Genomic DNA, 16,664 nt, shown 5'->3' with positions numbered 1-16,664 from the left:
GAGCTTTTCCCCCACTCTTACCTATGTTTTGCCATGTGTATTTCTCTGTTTTTGTGATGGTGGACTCTGAAGTACACCACTTCAGTAGCCCCCTTCTTTTTGTGTCACACAGCACCTTCAGTGCCGTGGCACAGGGTTGTCTTTGAGACTTCCCTTGGCTCCATTCCTGAGGCGACTACCATCCCCCGGAAAAGGGTAAAGTTACCATTAACTTTACTTAGTCAATCTACCACAGATCCAGTACACCCCATCTTCCATGGAGTACTGCAAAGGGTTAATTCGTATCCCTTTTTATCTGTACCTCCTAGAGCATTGTTTCGCTCTTTTAACATTTAGACTTGGCTGGTGGCAGTGGCATCAACCCTAACTTTTCTACCGCGATTATATTAGATAAACATGGTATTGTTCTTGGCTATTATATTAGCCTCGAGCATAAACCCGCTTCACCAAACTGTCTTTTTTTTTTGGCTCCGGTTGGGTTTATTCGCCATTTCTTTTTGTTAATGTCCTTGTGTTTTACTTTGCGCGGCAAACTAGGTTTGCCTGCTTTGTTCACTGTCTTTTGGCGGGCTTCTGCTCAGAAGCCCTCCTCAAGGCACCTGGGTGTCTAGGTGGGCTGAATGTGAGGGAGGGATGTAGTCACCCCCTGCACAGGGTATCCTAGGAAACCCAAGTCGCACTTTGTCATGACTGACCAGGGTTAGTTGTATGAGCTGGACAACCCCCCCTGCTGGGTGATTGACAGCCAGGCTGTGTGAATGGTTTTTTTTTTTTTACATAAAAGGCAGGTCTCTTGGGCTAGAAGTCAGTCGCCACTGGAACTACAAGGAACCGAAGTGAAGCGGAGAGAACGGCGGCTGCTGCAACTACCCCGTCCCAGTGAAGCCCTGCTGCAGTCCTGAGCTATCTTCCCTTCAACGACTAAGAGGAGATCCAGTCCAGAGTTTTCTTCCCTTGAGCCTGGTGGGGATAACCAGCTCATCTTCCACAGCCAGAGGATCCTCTTCCTTGGTCGAAATCGCTGCACACTACTGTAGTGGTCAGGATAGCCACCAGAAGAACCTCTCCTGTTTTTAAGGAGCGCACCTTTTATTCCTAGTCGTTGCTGCCAGCTTCATCCCTGTGTGGTGCAGACCCTCTTCAGACGTCCTCCTTCACAACGAAGCTCCAGGAATCGTGGGTCTGCGGGAAACCAACAGGAACAACTGCCAGGGCACCAGCGGCACCATTGGAACAAGGTACTGTGTTCTGCTTGAGGAAACTGGGTGAACCCCTTTTCTTCATCTTCAAGGCTTGCCCTTGTCTTCTCTCCTTCTTATAACTTTTGCTTCCAAACATTGACAATATCGAAGTACTTTTGGCTATGTTGAATCGTGAACTGTCTGACTGTGTGATCTTCGGCAACAGGCCCCCGGTGTCATTCGACCCTGGCTCCGGCCCTTTGACTTTTGAACTCCTTTTTCTGAGTGTTTCTCGATTCTGTCCGCCTAAGCAAAATATTGCCTGGGATTTTTGCCTCCAACTCCTCTGGGTATCTCAGGTGCTAAGTGTGTTTTTGCCCCAGTAGCATTTCATGTCACGGATACGCGTTTATTTAGTAGACCGAACTGTCAAAAAGTGATCACAACCGTATCCGCGGTATCGTGTTTTGTTCGTAACACCGGTTCATTCAAACACAGGGTACTTACCGTGAGACATACTGTACAAAGTGAATTGGGTAGTTGTAGTATTGTTTTTTTTTTGTTTGTTTAATAGAAGTGTTGCGTTTATAACAAATGGTTTAAAAATAAATGTACTTATATTTTTGTACCTGAAACCTTGAGTCTGTGTTTGCTTGAGTCACAGTGATTTTGGTCCCTTTGTGTAATCTCTGAATCTTATGACCCCCACGCCATCTGCCTACATTGCCTTGGCCCAGACCACGGTTGGCAATCTTGTTCAGCGTGTGACTCGCTATCCTCAAAATGGCTGAAGAAAATACTAGCCAAGTGGAGGGAGCTTTTCCAGAGGTCTCCTCCAGAGGACTTCAAGAACTTCGTGAAACATCGAAACAGGCCCAAGGTAGGGCCGATATTCTCCATCGCAACCCGCCATGGAGACGCCTTCACAGGGACTCTCCTGTGTGGCAGGGGCCGCTCAGGCCCTTCTACCAGCATGTGCACCGAGGCTGCTGCAGCTACCGGGCCAAGGGATCTGTGGATCCTCCCGGTACCATTGTTGAGGGACTGAAAGGTTCTTTTACAGGGTCTTCACCCGAGGGGCTACGCCCTAATACCGGCAATACGCTTACACACAGCTTCACTGACCCCTGGGTCGAGGGTGTCACACCTACCGGCCTGGGCCCGAGGAGCAGGGTAGGCCTCGTGATCTACACACAAGTCGTGGAGGAGGCCGGGCCCAACGGACCGAGCAACATGTCGCAGGTATGTGGCAGGCAGCCCGACAAAATGGCCGCAGTGCCAGAAAGAGGCACCCGTCCGACGCCATTCCAGGAATTCGGCAAAGAACAAGGGTCAAAGTGGGACTTGCTTCAACCAGGTACGTGGCCTACAGCCTACCCCCCTTACGCGCAGGGCAGCTTTTCTTTGCCGTCCGTATGGACAGGGTATGCAGCGGCCTCAGCCTCCCGCTACCCGGTCAGCACCCCCTGCCAGTGCTTCAGTCAGTGAGGTTTTTTTCGAGAGGTTTCTCTGCCTCATGAAGTCACCTCGGATGGGCGTTAGCCTTAAAGACGCCATCAGGGAAGTCCTTCCCGCCATGCTAGCAGTACCACAGACTCTGTCTGCATCCCAGGTCCTGGTGCAGCCGCCTCCTCCGGCTCAACAGCCAACTCCTCAACCTCCTCCGGCCGCGGTCCCTGTACCCCAGCTTCTGGCACCAACTACTCCTCCGCATACGGATGAGGAGGAGGAGGAGGAGGATCCGGACACACCATCCTCAGCCAGGGCCTTCCACGAACGTCTTGCTGGTCTGGCGGAGTACCTGGGTCTACCCCAACCTGAGGTCCAGCAGCCGGCACACGGGGTTCTGGCGCAAGTCCTCACGCGACACCCCTCTGCCAAAACGGGGATTCCACTGCAAACCGATTTAGTCTCTCTGGCCAAGAAGGGTTGGCTCAATCCCCACTCGGCCCAGCTGGTCAATTGACGCCTGGACGCCAAGTACAGGGAGGTGGAGGGGGATACACCCTTGCTTTCGGCCCATCCTCAGCCACACTCCTCGTGATCGCTGCAGCATCACTATACTCCAAACCTCAGTCGTCACCAGCCGCCGCCTCGGCGGCGCTGCTAGGCAAGGAGGAGAAGATCTTGTAGGAGCATGGCAAGAAACTCTATTCCAACACATCTCTAAATCTGCGTCAGGCCAATGCTGATGCCATGCTGGCAACCGCCAACCAAAGATTATGGCAGGAAATTGCGGACTTCATTCTGGAACTCCCCGCCCAGAGCCAATACCGCTTTAAGGCGGGGCTAGCCGAGGCCAAGCTGGTGGCACATGACCTCATGGCATCCACAGTGGCCCATATTGACACCTCAGACCGTGCCATTTGTTTTGCCATGGACATGAGAAAGGAAGCCTGGCTCCGGGCAACAAAATTCAACCCGGATGTCCAGGAACGCATACTAGATCTACCGTTCAACGGGGGGTGGTGGGGTTTGGGGGGGGGGAATCCTCTTCCACTGATATACAGACGAAAAGCTGGGCAAGAAGTAAAACAGCTCACAAACAGCCATGTCTTTATCCATGCTTGCAAAGACCACGCCCAAATCATACACTCCAATCTCTGCAGCGCTCAGAGAGGAGTCGTACGTACGGAGGGTTCCGAGGCTTCCAGGAACGCATATCCAGGCAGCCGGACGCTCGCTGCCTCGGAACCGGCGCAAGCAACAAAAAGTTGGGGGTGGTGGAAAGAGTAAGGGCTTTTCCAGTCCCCCCTCCTCCGTGACAGCCTCCGAGGGAAAGAAGGCATTACAGGCCTTGGGGTCCACTTGTCTCCGGTTGGGGGGGGGGGGGGGCAGGCTTGCTCTCCATGCACATTTCTGGCGCCAGAATTTCGTGGACCCCTGGATCTTCTCCGTAGTATCCACAGGGTACTGCCTCCCTATCCCAGCCTCTCCTCACTCCACCCCTTCCCTCCCACAGGTTGGGACAGCACCTCTTTTGGCGGAGATCCGGTCGCTCGTAGAGAGCCAGGCAGTGGAGGAAGTCCCAGCGAGGCTTTGGCTTTTACTCCAGGATTTTCGCCATTCAGAAGAAGAACCAGGCGGCCCTGCGAGTTGTGCTGGACCTTTCTACCCTCAACCTCTCCTTACCCATGCAAAAATTCAAGATGGTTACACCAGCTTTTATAGCGGAGACATTGGACAAAGGAGACTGGATATGCTTCCTGGACCTGAAGGACGCGTATCTACACGTCCTGGTTTGGCATCCCCTTCGTTCTTTCCTATGGTTCAGGATCATGGGCTACCATTTTCAATACAAGGTCCTTGCTTTAGGCCTCAACTCGGCCTCCAAGGTCTTTACCAGTCTCGTGAATGTAGTGGCGGCCCTCCTCAGGGCGCAGGGCCTCCACATCTACCCATTCCTCGACGACTACGTCATCAGTGCTACATCTCCGGAAGCGGTTCTCCACTCTTCCAATGCCCTTATGAACACATGCACGATCTGTTTTTCTTTTCTCAATCTCAGGAAATCACAGCTGCAACCTACGCGGACTCTTACATTCTTGTGCCTCATCTGGGAGACGTGCTTCGAGAAGGTATTTCTGTCGGAGGACAAAATCTCGGCCATCAAGAGGGCCACCGTCCACTTTCTCCGCAGATTCAGCTGCACTTCGTGGTCTCATGGAACAAGGAGCGGGGCTCTCAATTCGAGATGATCATTATTCCTCCATCTCTCCACCCGGAACTGACTTGGTGGTCCAGAGACTGCAACCTACGGAAGGGCAAGCCTTTTCGGCGCCCATTCCGCATCATGGATTACTCACTCGAGGTCTGGGAGCCACCCTGGACGATATCTCGGTCCACGGCACCTGGACTTGACAGGAGCAGGAATACCACATCAATTGGTTGGAGCTGAACGCCATCTGGATAGCGCTCAGAGCAGTCCTACCACTTCTCACGGGCAAGGTTGTCCTCATCCAGACGGACAGCTCGACCAGCATGTAGTACGTCGACAAGAAGGGAGGCACCAGATCCCCTCCTTTGTGCAGACTGGCGATCGGCATGTGGGCCCTGGAAACATTTACCTCCTTGGGGAATCCAACCTGGAAGCAGACCGGCTCCGCAGGCTGGGTGCGGACAATTACGAGTGGCAGCTTAACGACCTCTTTATTCAGGAGATCTTCAAAAGGTGGGGTCACCCCCAGGTGGATCTCTTTGCCACCTGGCACAAGTAGAAGTCTCCCCAGTTTGCATCCTGGCAAGGTCAGGGCCCGAGCTCTCTGGGGGACGTATTTCACCTCCAGTGGACCGGCATGAAAGCCTACGCCTTTCCGTCCACACCCATGATTCACAAAGGAATTTTCAAATTCAAGGAGTCTCGCCATCTCCTCATTCTAATAGCTCTATGGAGGCCTGCCAGCCATGGTTTTCGGAGCTGCTCAGTCTCTCGGAAGTGCCCCCGATTCACCACCTGACAGACCCAGCAGGGGGGCATAGTCGTCCACCCTGAGCCAGGGAAAACTAGCCTTCACAGCGTGGTACCTGAACAGGTAATGCTTTGGCATCTCGGCCTCTCACAGACCAGTCTGGAGATACTACAGGAACAAGGCTACCAGGGCTCAGTACAAAAGCAAATAGACCAGATTATGCCACTGGGCAGACTCCATGGGATCAACCCCCTGACATGCACCCTGGGAAAACGTGCTCTCCTTTTCGGCACACCTCTCCCACTCAGGCATGCAGGTGGACACCTGCCGCTGTTGGCCAGAATTATATGCAGTACCCTTTGGGAACACTACACACAATTAAGACTACAAGTGACAGTACAATTTCACCTTTGGTACAAGCCTGTACTACAGTTATAGTGGTAGCAGTAGCGGAGCAGCCAGACTTATCTCGAGTAAGTGAGCAGTACAAATAGTTACAAAAAGGACAACAATTACTATGATTAAGGCAAACGCTGGCTCAAGGTTTCTAAGTAAAAGAATATATATTTACTCAACAGTTGTATAACATTTCACTATTTTAAGCAAGTTAAAAATCACAATCATAAATACACCACACCACTTCCCTTAAATTCTAGACAAGTTAAGGTCACAAAATGAAGTGGGAGCAAAACGGCACTCCAGCTATTTAAAAGGGAGGGAAAGACAAAGTTATTAGATATTAGGCAGCACCAACAGTTAAGTACTCGGGGCAATTGAGCAAGAGACTACAGTGAGGAGATCGGCTAGAAATGGCTTGGGGCCAAAGTCAATGGGTCAAAAGTCTTTTGCTCAAGATCACACAGTTCAGGGTAGTTCGCGGTAAAGTTTGTGGCACAGATTCCGGACGAGGTTGGTTGGTAGAAAAGTTAGTTCAAGGAGAAGAGAAGGAGAAACCCTCAGATTGGAGAAGGATTTCAAACATATTCACGAAACGGACAACCGGATTTGCACAGTACCTTAAAACGCAGAGGGAGCTGTAGCTGAGGCGGACGTTCCTGGTGGTTCCTGCAGGCTCACGGTTCCTGAAGCGACTGTCGGACTGACACGAAGTAGGAAGACTGGCGGGTCCTGCGCCACCCAGGGAAGAAACCAGCAGCAGACCAAAACAACAAATAAAAGTCGCGCTCCTTAAAACCCAAGCAGGGTCCGACCTTACTGGCTATCTGGCCCACTGTAGCTCTGTACAGCGAATTCGACCAGAGGAGGGGCCTGGCTTGTAGTATGGGCGAACTGGTTGGTCCCACCAGCTCAAGGGAAGAAGTTTCCTGGAGGGTCTTCTCTGTTGTCGGATTCTGGTGATTCGGACCTGCAGCAGGGCTTCACCGGGCGGTTGTCGTGGTAGGGGTCCTCTTCTTCCAGTTCCTTGTTGGTTCTTTCGTTCCAGTGGCAACTCTGCCTTTCCAGTCCCAGAGACCTGCTTTTTATGCAGTTTTCCCCCATTCATACAGCCTGGCTGTCAATCACACAGCAGGGTGGCTGGCCTAGCAAGGCCAGTCCCCTCAGCCAATCAGACAAGAGTGTGACTTGGGTTACCAAGGGAACCCATGGCAGGGGTCCGAAGATCCCTCCCTCACACCCTGCCTACCTAGACTATCAGGTGCATTAAGGAGGGCTTCTGTGCAGAAGCCTGTGAAAAGACAGCGAACAAAGGAGTCCTCCCCGGTTTGGCACGCAGAGAAAAACACGAGAAAAACTTTAACAAAAAGAAATGGTGAATAAACCCAGTTGGAACCAAAATAAAATGTATTTGGTCAAGCAGGTTTCTGTTCTAGGCTTATATAATTGCCTGAAACACTACCATGTTTATATAATATAATCGCAGTAGAAAAGTTAGGGTAGATGTCACTGCCACCAGCCAAGTCTTCATGTTAAGGGAGCGAAAGAAGGTTCCAAGAGGAACAGACAAAAATGGATAAGTGTTATCCCTTTCCAATACTCCATGTAAGGTGGTGTGTGTACTGGGTCTGTGGTTTGAAGTGACTATATACATTTAATGGCAACTTTACCTGTTTCTGGGGGACAGTAGTCAGCCCCAGAAGAATGGAGTTGGTGGGAAGTATCAAAGAAAACCCTGTGCCACTGCACTGAAGGTGCTGTGTAACGCATATACAAATTGGTGCTCATGGAGTAGGTGAGGCTCCAGTGCCCAAGATCACAGAAGTGAAAATGCACACAGCAAAAAACATGTAAGAGTGGGGAAAAAAGGCTCACACTCTTACAAGGTGAGAAAAATAAATACTAGAAATCAAGCACAGCTGCTGAGGGACTCGTTAGGTAAGGGAAATCGGCCATTATGAGAATTCTCCCTAACACCGAGACATCTTTTCACTACTGTTCGTTCTCACAACCCACTTCCAACTCCGGGTACTGCTCGCTAGTCTATGCACAGCATGTGATTCGAAACAGATTACCAAGCATCAGAAGACATGCATTATTCACCGTTATAGCATTTCTGATGATTGTATCTGCTTAGATTCACATGCGCCCTCCCTACCTCCCCGTTCGGGGTGGAAGGAACATAGACGTCTTACTACTTTCTCTCTTCATGTACTCACTCACAATAGCCTTGGGCTCCCTCATGGCAGAAAAAATACAATCTGAGGGACCTCGGCGCGTGAGGTGTTTTGGGTACACTACATGTCACTATAGGGATAGTGTTAGACACGCCTATGCTGACGTCACCTTTCGGTCCCCGAAAGACGAGATGCAATACTCTGCCGTTACCACTGGATGTCGGACCATATGCACAGAATGCGAATCTAAGCAGATAAAATCATCAGAAATGCGATTACGGTGAGTAATAAATGTTTTACAGGTTGCCCAGGTTGGAGGGGGTATCATCACACAGAACTGGGTCTGTTGGTAGGGTCCAGTATTCTGCCTATTGTTTTAACCAATCTGCTTTCCCCCTATGTCTATTGTTGGTTCACTTTATTAACTGATTTGTATGACCTTTGAACTGAATACAGTAGATGCATTTTAAAGGAATCAAAGTATAATTGTGATACCACACAGCAACTGTATATTTGCCATTTTAGATTAACTTGAGCACAAAGTGTGTTTTGATTGTGTGTATAATGGAAACCTTATTTATATAAAGAACTGTGTTATCACTAACATATTGTGTGGACATTCCTTTGTGGGTGCTTGGGGACTACACTGTACTTAAGAACCAGCCTGCATCACCTCCTGAGAGCTTAAGCCTTGATTGCTCGTCCATAGCTACCTTATAGAGAATCTTGGCTAAGGTACAATGTGCTCCTACTCTGCCATATTGAGAGAGTCGGAGTACAGACACCCCCTCCAGCCTTTACACCAAGGTGCCGTTCGACTTTCATCTAAACGAGCCCATGGTGTTGCCTGTTTTTTTTCCCCCGATACCTTCGTCGCGGGCTGAGAAAACTTTGCACTCGCTGGATGTGGCTGAAGTTCTATGTGGACCGCACAAAAAGTTTCCAGAAGACGTCGTAACTTTTTGTGAACTTTGACCCTGTGAACCATGGGAAGTCACTCTCCAAAACTTCCATTTCCAGGTGGCTCTCTGGCTGCTTCACCCATTGTCACCGGTTGGCAAACTGATCATTGCCAGGGCGTTGGAGAGCCCATTCGACCAGAGCGATCGCTGCAACTACGGCGTTCCTATCTGGCGTGCTTCTGCAGGACTGCTACGTGGAGGTCGACGCAAACCTTCATGAGATTCTACTGAATCAACACAGATTCCAGGGAGGAGTCCAGAGTCTGCCAAGCAGTGCTGCGCAACTTGTTTGCTTGAAGATGAGCCTGGTCAGGACTTAAGAGATGCTTATGTGTTGAGCCTTGCCACCTCCCGTGGTTGTGAATGTGTGTACTGCTATGTACTCTTTATTCATGAGCATGTGAATCCATGCCCGACCCCATGCTGGCGAAGGAACAAGTTCTGTTATGGATTCACATGCAAACCCACCTGCCTGCCCCTCTGCTGCTCGTCTCTTGGTCCTACTGCCACTTTGTGCTACCACATCTGAAGATGGCAGCCTGTGGAGGTACTTAGGTAGAGGGCAGTCATTGGCTGGGGGTAGTATAACCCATAGCTCAGTGATTGGTTATTAGGAGAAAGACAGTTCAGAAACTAAACTGATTTTTTTTTTCTTTACTGAGGATTCCCAGCCTGACGATGGGGAATATTCATGAGCATGTGAATCCATGCCAGACCCATGCTGGAGAACAAAAGTTACAGGTAAGTAACCTGTTCCTTCATTCAAACAACCCAAATCCGTACACCCAGTCTCCTGTTCCTTGGTTGTGGTGACGAAACCATGGACTCTGGTTGGGATTTCACGGCAGCAGACTAGAGAGGGATCGCCCAGAAAAGATACTTTCTGCTACGTGGATCTGTGAATTTGGCACCTTTTCAGTGACCCCAGTGGAGAACAATTCTCGTCCAATCGATTTCCCTCGCTTGCTCGGTCCTGCGCTCTGGGAAGGGAACTGGGGGGAGGGCAGGTGGGGGGGAATCTTGCTTCTGGAGGTCCAGCTGAAGTCAACCAAAGTTTCAGGAAGCTTTGTTCTTCAGAAGACTGCACCGCAGGATGGTTGCGGTTTGCAGCCTAGGAAGGTTGTAGCACGTTGTAGGTTTTGCTCAGATTGCAGGTAGTCTTGGGACTGATTATGCCCACCAGGCCATGGGAGGCAAGTGGTCCTCTTCGGAGCTTCCCTGTTGATACGTAAGCGCAGTCAGGACAGCAGCGGTCACTTAATCAGTCTTCATTTGGTTACTGGAAGGGGCTGCTGCATCTCTGGTTGTCTTCATCTTGTGTTCTTCTGTTCCAGTGGTCGACTTACCTTCAGCTTCAGGATCCAGGCCATTTATTCAGGAACCCAGCCAATCGGCACTGCTGCTACATTGAAACATTGGGGGGTGGATCCAGCCTCTCAGTTTTAACTTGTTCCAGGGAGGCCTGCCAAAAGACAAAGGACTCCCTTGTTTCCTGCCTCCATGTGGTGTGCTTCCTGAGGGATTCCTGCGAAGACAAAAATTAAACCGGTTCCTCCCCCACCAGGACGGCAGACGGACCAAGAAAGGACAAGCACATAAGAAATGGCGAAAAAAAGGAAAGAAGCCACCATTTTGTTCAATTTGACTCTTTTGTACATTACCAGGGCTGGGAACACAGCCTGCAGGTAAAAATGACACAAATGTCGGTATAACACTTCCACAGCCACCAGCCATTCAGGTATGCTTGCGACTAACAGAAATTGAGCAGTGAGAGGGATACTATGTAACCCCAGAGGAATAGGGATTCACACAAGGAAAATAAAAGAAAATACAGAGGGATGACCAGAGGGCTCCCAACAGTACTGCATAAAAGGTGTTTTCTTTTAAAGTAAATTACACATGCCATCGGAAAGACTCTATAAAATAAGTACAAAAATAACCTAGGGTTCCGATAGAGCAAAAGATGAGTGGGATAAAGTTTCCCATTTACTCAGAAATCCCAGAGTCCAACACAAAGGGCTGGGGTCTCGCAGGTGATGGAGATTTGGCATAGAAATGAAAAACTAACAAAGGGTCTGAAATCTTGCAAAGGAGCAGGGCTTCTGTAAAGACTGGAGGGGAGTATCTGTAATCATGCTCTCTATTTGGCAGAGTAGAGGCACAGAGCAGCACCCCAGCCAAGATTCTCTATTTGGTAACGTTGGATGAGCAAGCAAGGCTTAAGCTCTCAGGTGGTGATGCAGACTGCTTCTTAAGTACAATTTAGTCCCCCAAGCACCCACAAAGGAATGTCGACACACTGTTGGTGATAAAACAGTTCTTCATAAAAATAGGCTCAAGTTATGTACACAATCACAATAACACACTTTGTGCTCAAGATGATCTAAAATGGTAAATATATGCAGTTTCTATGTAGTACCACAATTACTCTTTGATTCCATTAAAATGAATTAACTGTACTCAGTTCAAATGTCGTACAAATCAGTAAATACCGTGAACCAACAGATATAGGAGGAACGCTGGTTGGTTAAAACAATAGGCAGAATACTGGCTCATACCAGTAGACACAATTCTGTGTGAGGACCCCCCCCCCCCAACCTGGACAACCTATAAATAAAGATATAATACAAGCCCAGTCCATATATTGTTTGAGTCTTATTTCCCTCTATAAAGGTTCTACCACCCCAATGTACCTGGAATAGCAGAGTTCGACGTCGGGTCGTGGACGTATCCTGCTTGTGCAGCTAACTATAAGGCAGGTGCAATGGATCGTTGCGATCCCATGAAGAAATGATGAACAAAGACGTTGAGGGAACAGCTTCGGTCCTGTCAGTGCTGCTCAGCTATCAGTCGCAGACGTCCTGGGAAGATGAGGTGTGCCGTGCACCTCAACAACGATAGTTGCTGCAAAGAGTCACTAGAGATCTTTGGCCTAGCAAGGGCGTCGGCGTCTCTGCAGTCTTCAGGTGGCGGGAAACCCGCCGGCGGATGCTCCTCGGCGGCCTCAACTTTCTCCGGCTGGACAAAGTGATCGGGTGGTGCTGGCGAGAGGGTCTTTGAATTCAAAATGTTTTAATCAATGGAGCGTTGCGGCTCCGGTTGTCGGCGGCTCTGCGTGAAGTGGTTCCCGCTTCTGGGCAACACTGCTTCAACGGGCCTCCAGCTGTTATAGCAAACCTGCGAACCCTGGTCGATGACGGTGGACGGCTGTCAGGTGCTTCTCTTCGTCCTCCTCGGTGCTCCCAGTCTCCAGTTGTCTTTCGAAGGCTGACTTCCAGGGCGCTTCGGCGAAGGTTTAGCGGTGCACGATGGTCCCTCGTAGCTCGTGAAGAGGTCTCCTAGCCAGGTCCTCTCTTGGATCAGTTTCGACGGCATGGCAGCTTTCGGAGTGCGGTGAAGGTAACAGCAGTCAACCTTCTTCTGGCTTGCCCTTGAGATTAAGCATTGTTAGGCAGAAACCTGTGCAGTTCCCTTTGGGAACATTGCAAAAGATTTAGGACTACAGGTGTTAGCAGTAAACCCACTTGGTAGCAGTCTGTACCACCCAGATTTACCTGGTAGCTGTGGCTGAGCAGTCAGACTTCCCTCAAGAAGAGTTAGGCAGTATGCAAAGTATACACAATAGGCATTCAGATACAATAATACAAGCAAACACTGACCAGAGCTTTGGTATCAAAGTATATAATTATTTATTTAAAAACGCACTGTTTGAAACACTCCAGCACTCTTATTGTAAAACACTCTAAACACAGTTACTATTGTAATATATACAACCCTTATTCCTTATCAGATAAGTCTTAGTTAACACCACTTATTTCCAGACAGAGGTGAGCGCTTAACTATAGATGGCACTCCAATAAGTTCATGAAGAAGGGAGGGAAAAAGACAGAATATGGAAAGATACACCACTTTAAGATTAAAGAACACTTTTAGCAAGGCAGAAGAGCAAAAGTCACTTGTGAGCCAAAGTCCATAGGCTGGGCCCACTCTTAGAGAGAGCAGAGCACAAATGCGCCCAAGATCACACAGTTACACTAGGTTTTGAGAGTCTTGCAAAGAGTTTAGAGAGGCTCAGAAAAGTTTAGCCAGGGTGTCCCAGGCTAGCCCAGGTTCGAAAGCCGGGGGCTAAATCTACCCCGTACAGTCGGTGGCAAGGGAAGCCAGGCGGAACACGGTACCTTAAGTGGGACGGATCCTCCAGCGGTGGCAGTTGTTCCTGGCAGCAGTTGCAAGTCTCGGCGTCGTCCAGGGGAAGAGAAGATCCCGACTTGGAGGAAAGCTGAAGGTCGTTGCACTACCCTTTATTTCGCGGTCGTGGAAAAACGTGGTATTCTGGTTGCCGGGGTGCTTGGCACAGGCAAGGCGGCCACGAGATGCATCGGGAAGGCGAAAAGATTGTGAAACTAGTTATCCCCACCAGTCAAAGGAAGAAAACTCTCCGACGGGAGATCTCCTCTGTCGTTGGGAAAAGTGGTGAGACGGCCCAGCAGGGCTCCACCGGTGGTGTCGTCGTGGCAGGTCGGCTCAGCTTCTCCCTCGTCGGATTATTAGGTCCTGTGGCGACTTCTGAAGTTCCAGTCGGAGTGTGACTTGAGTTGCCTAGGCAACTCAGTCCAGGATGCCTAAATCCCCCTTCACCCCTCCTAAGTACCCCCGACAGAGTGGCACCACTTTGGAGGGCCTCTGTGGAGAAGCCCGCCAAAAAGTGGAACAAAGGGCTCGACTTGGGTTGGAGTCACAGAAGAGAACACAAACGCCATTTTAGATCAGGGGGGACGGAGACGTGCCCCCTCGACTAACAGACCCCAGGGCAATCGAATTGCCCCGGCCAGTACGTCCACTATATGATGGTTTGTACTGGTTCTGTTCAGAATTTGAGACTAGTAAAGTCAATGGTGACTGACAGTAGTCAGTCCCAGGGTATGGAGTCTATACTGGGGGGTGACTATGACACCCCTGTGCTACTGCACTGAGGGTGCTGTGTAACACACATCACAAACACATGAAGCCCTATGGAGTAAAAGACCCCATAGCCCATTAAACACATATAGAATCAAAGAGATACACTCAAATCATGTCCAAGAGTGAGGGTAAAAGAGTCTCACTCTTGGTAGGAGAAAAAAATAAACCCCAAAAAATCCAGCAAAGCTGCTGGGGGACTCACTAGGTTAGGAAATTCAGCCTAAACAGAGAATTCTCCCTAACAAGCATCAGTTTCGACTTCAGCTTCTGAACGATTTCCATCAGTGAGAGGTCCCCAGATATACTGTTTGGTCTCTTCTCTCTGCTGGGTCTGCTGGGCCATTCTCCTCCCTCCAGACACACACAACAAGGAATGTGTTTTGGGACAAGTACCCAGCCATTCCGAACTCCACACTGCATTCATACCATTTTCGGGCAGATCTATCTCCGTCTCTGTGTCACATACCAGAAACCCATAACATGAGCTGCATATTGGTCACACACTCCATTCACCTATTTCCCATCCCAAGGGCATACCCACAACATACAGTCACTGGAAAGGCTTCAGCCAGTCTGGCCTAGCCTTCCCCCACAATACCATATTTGGAACTTCCACCCAACAGCCAGTCAGGGTGATGGAACAGAGTCAGGGCTTCCCAGGACTTTGGGGTAAATTTTTTTTACGGGCAATAGAAAGCAAGAGGCCACAGGGGCCATTTTGTTTCCTATCGGGAATCAACTGATTCCAATGGCAGGGCCTGGGTATCCCCAAAAGGGAGGATACTCGAGAGCACCTGTCAAATTCAGCATGGAGCTGCCTCAGCCCATACCCTGCTCTGTGGCCGACACACGTGTGCCCAAGAACACACTAGGGGGGTACAGGGTTGTACCCCCACCCATGGGTGCCATATGGGTATCCCAAGGGGCTGTACACCAAACAAAGAGGAGAAAGAGCTGCACTGCCAGCAGTCCCCTTTTGGACTCCTGGGCAGAAAACAACACAGGACACACATGAAAAAGGACTACAGAACAAGGACATGGAAGCCCTGTCCCTTCAATGCATTTTCAGCATCACAGCTTTACCGTGAATGTATTCACTCCTTATGTGCAACGGTGTATGTGGGCGAAACCACAAGGACACTGAGTTTATTATTGAACACAAATCCGATAACTGAAATGCTTTAATGAAATAACCTGTGGCGGAAAATTAAACAGCTGAAAATATTCAGTGGCAGAACTGAAATGCAAATTTTACAGGCGGTTGAGGGTTCTAGTGGGAATCAATGCAAAATATAAGGGATTTGATTTGAACTTTTTGAATTGTCTGTAGATTAATTTCCCCACAGACCTCTTGATAAAAGGGACCATGAAAAATTCCTGGAACATGTTGCACAGCTCTCATTGAATAAAGTGAACAATATTGTGCTTAACATTAAAAGCACACAAGTTTGAAACTCAAATCATTTTTGTAAAAAATGAAAAAGCAATCTGTGTGGAAGACAAAATCTGATTCAAGGTTTTCACGACCAATTAGGGCATAGAGCTGTGTTCCTGCTTTTGCGTTTTATGTATAGATTTTATATATTTTTGTAATTTTAGTATTTGGAATGTTAACGCTCCTCTGACATCTTCTAAGCATGTGGGCCACCTGAAGAGTTTTACTGACGAGAGAACATAACATATGTTTTGTACTGATAGCCGCTATAAAAGATTGGGGGGTAGGGGATACAGATGTATATCAGCCTTGTGCTGTACACTTTTCTTCAGAAGGCATGTAGTTAATGAACAAAACTGTATTTTACAGGTTGCAAAGACAGTTGCACAAAGACTCAATACAGATCCAATGCTGCTACAGTTTTTCAAATCTCAAGGGTAAGTACTTCAAACAAATGGGTGGGTGTCCTTAAATGTAAATGCATTTTTTGCCAGCGTGCCATTACACAAGTTGAACTAGTATCATTTGTAATAGTACCCTAACATAGGGTAACTCCGTAGGCTAAGAAGTTTATAGTCTTTCTAAATTTGTGCTCAGGACATCATTTTCAGCTGTTTCCAAGTTAACAGACGTATAATGCCACTGGTGTCAGTATAATTCATGATTATGTTTGAAATGGTTGTTATCCACAAGAGGGAAGTGTAAACAAGCTACACCATTTGCTGCATTTTCCTCTGTTAAGCAGCTTTACGTGTTTCATTGCTTTTTGCACTTTGTGTGTTTGCTTAGATTGCATTGCATATTGGCATAATAAAGTCCCTGCTGTCATGGGAAGTCATTTTACTGTCTCTTTTGGATTTGTTGGGGGCGTTTGTGTATTCACTTAATTTTGTCTGTGGATACCATAACGTGCACGCTTTTTTGTGGCTATACACATTATTACTAGTTGTGTACGGCACGCTTAAGTAAATTTGATTTGACAGTGCATATTTATTTTGTCTTTTTGTTCTGCCTGTTGGTCATGCCCAGTGTTTAAATAACTGCATGCATTAGACTCAACCCCTGCTGACATTAGCCACCTCTGGTGATGGTGGCACTGCACAGAGCCCTCAACAATAGTCTGGGTGCCTTCGCTGGGCTCA

General features: G+C 48.8%; 1 protein-coding gene across 4 annotated transcripts in view; it reads left to right on the top strand.

Moving 5' to 3' along the window:
- USP7 (ubiquitin specific peptidase 7) overlaps positions 1 to 16,664 on the top strand; it is a 2,259,762-nt gene that overhangs the window by 1,805,837 nt on the left and 437,261 nt on the right. For all 4 annotated transcript variants that reach the window (XM_069647850.1, XM_069647849.1, XM_069647847.1 and 1 more), the window contains exon 23: positions 15,892 to 15,959. In XM_069647850.1, coding sequence (XP_069503951.1) covers positions 15,892 to 15,959 — 68 coding nt within the window. The remainder of the gene's footprint in view (positions 1 to 15,891; positions 15,960 to 16,664) is intronic.

The sequence above is a fragment of the Ambystoma mexicanum genome, chromosome 2q, assembly GCF_040938575.1.
Source record: "Ambystoma mexicanum isolate Mex_15411 chromosome 2q, UKY_AmexF1_1, whole genome shotgun sequence".
NCBI lineage: Eukaryota > Metazoa > Chordata > Amphibia > Caudata > Ambystomatidae > Ambystoma > Ambystoma mexicanum.
Note: the sequence above shows the minus strand (reverse complement) of the source record. Positions and strands in the feature narration are given on the sequence as shown.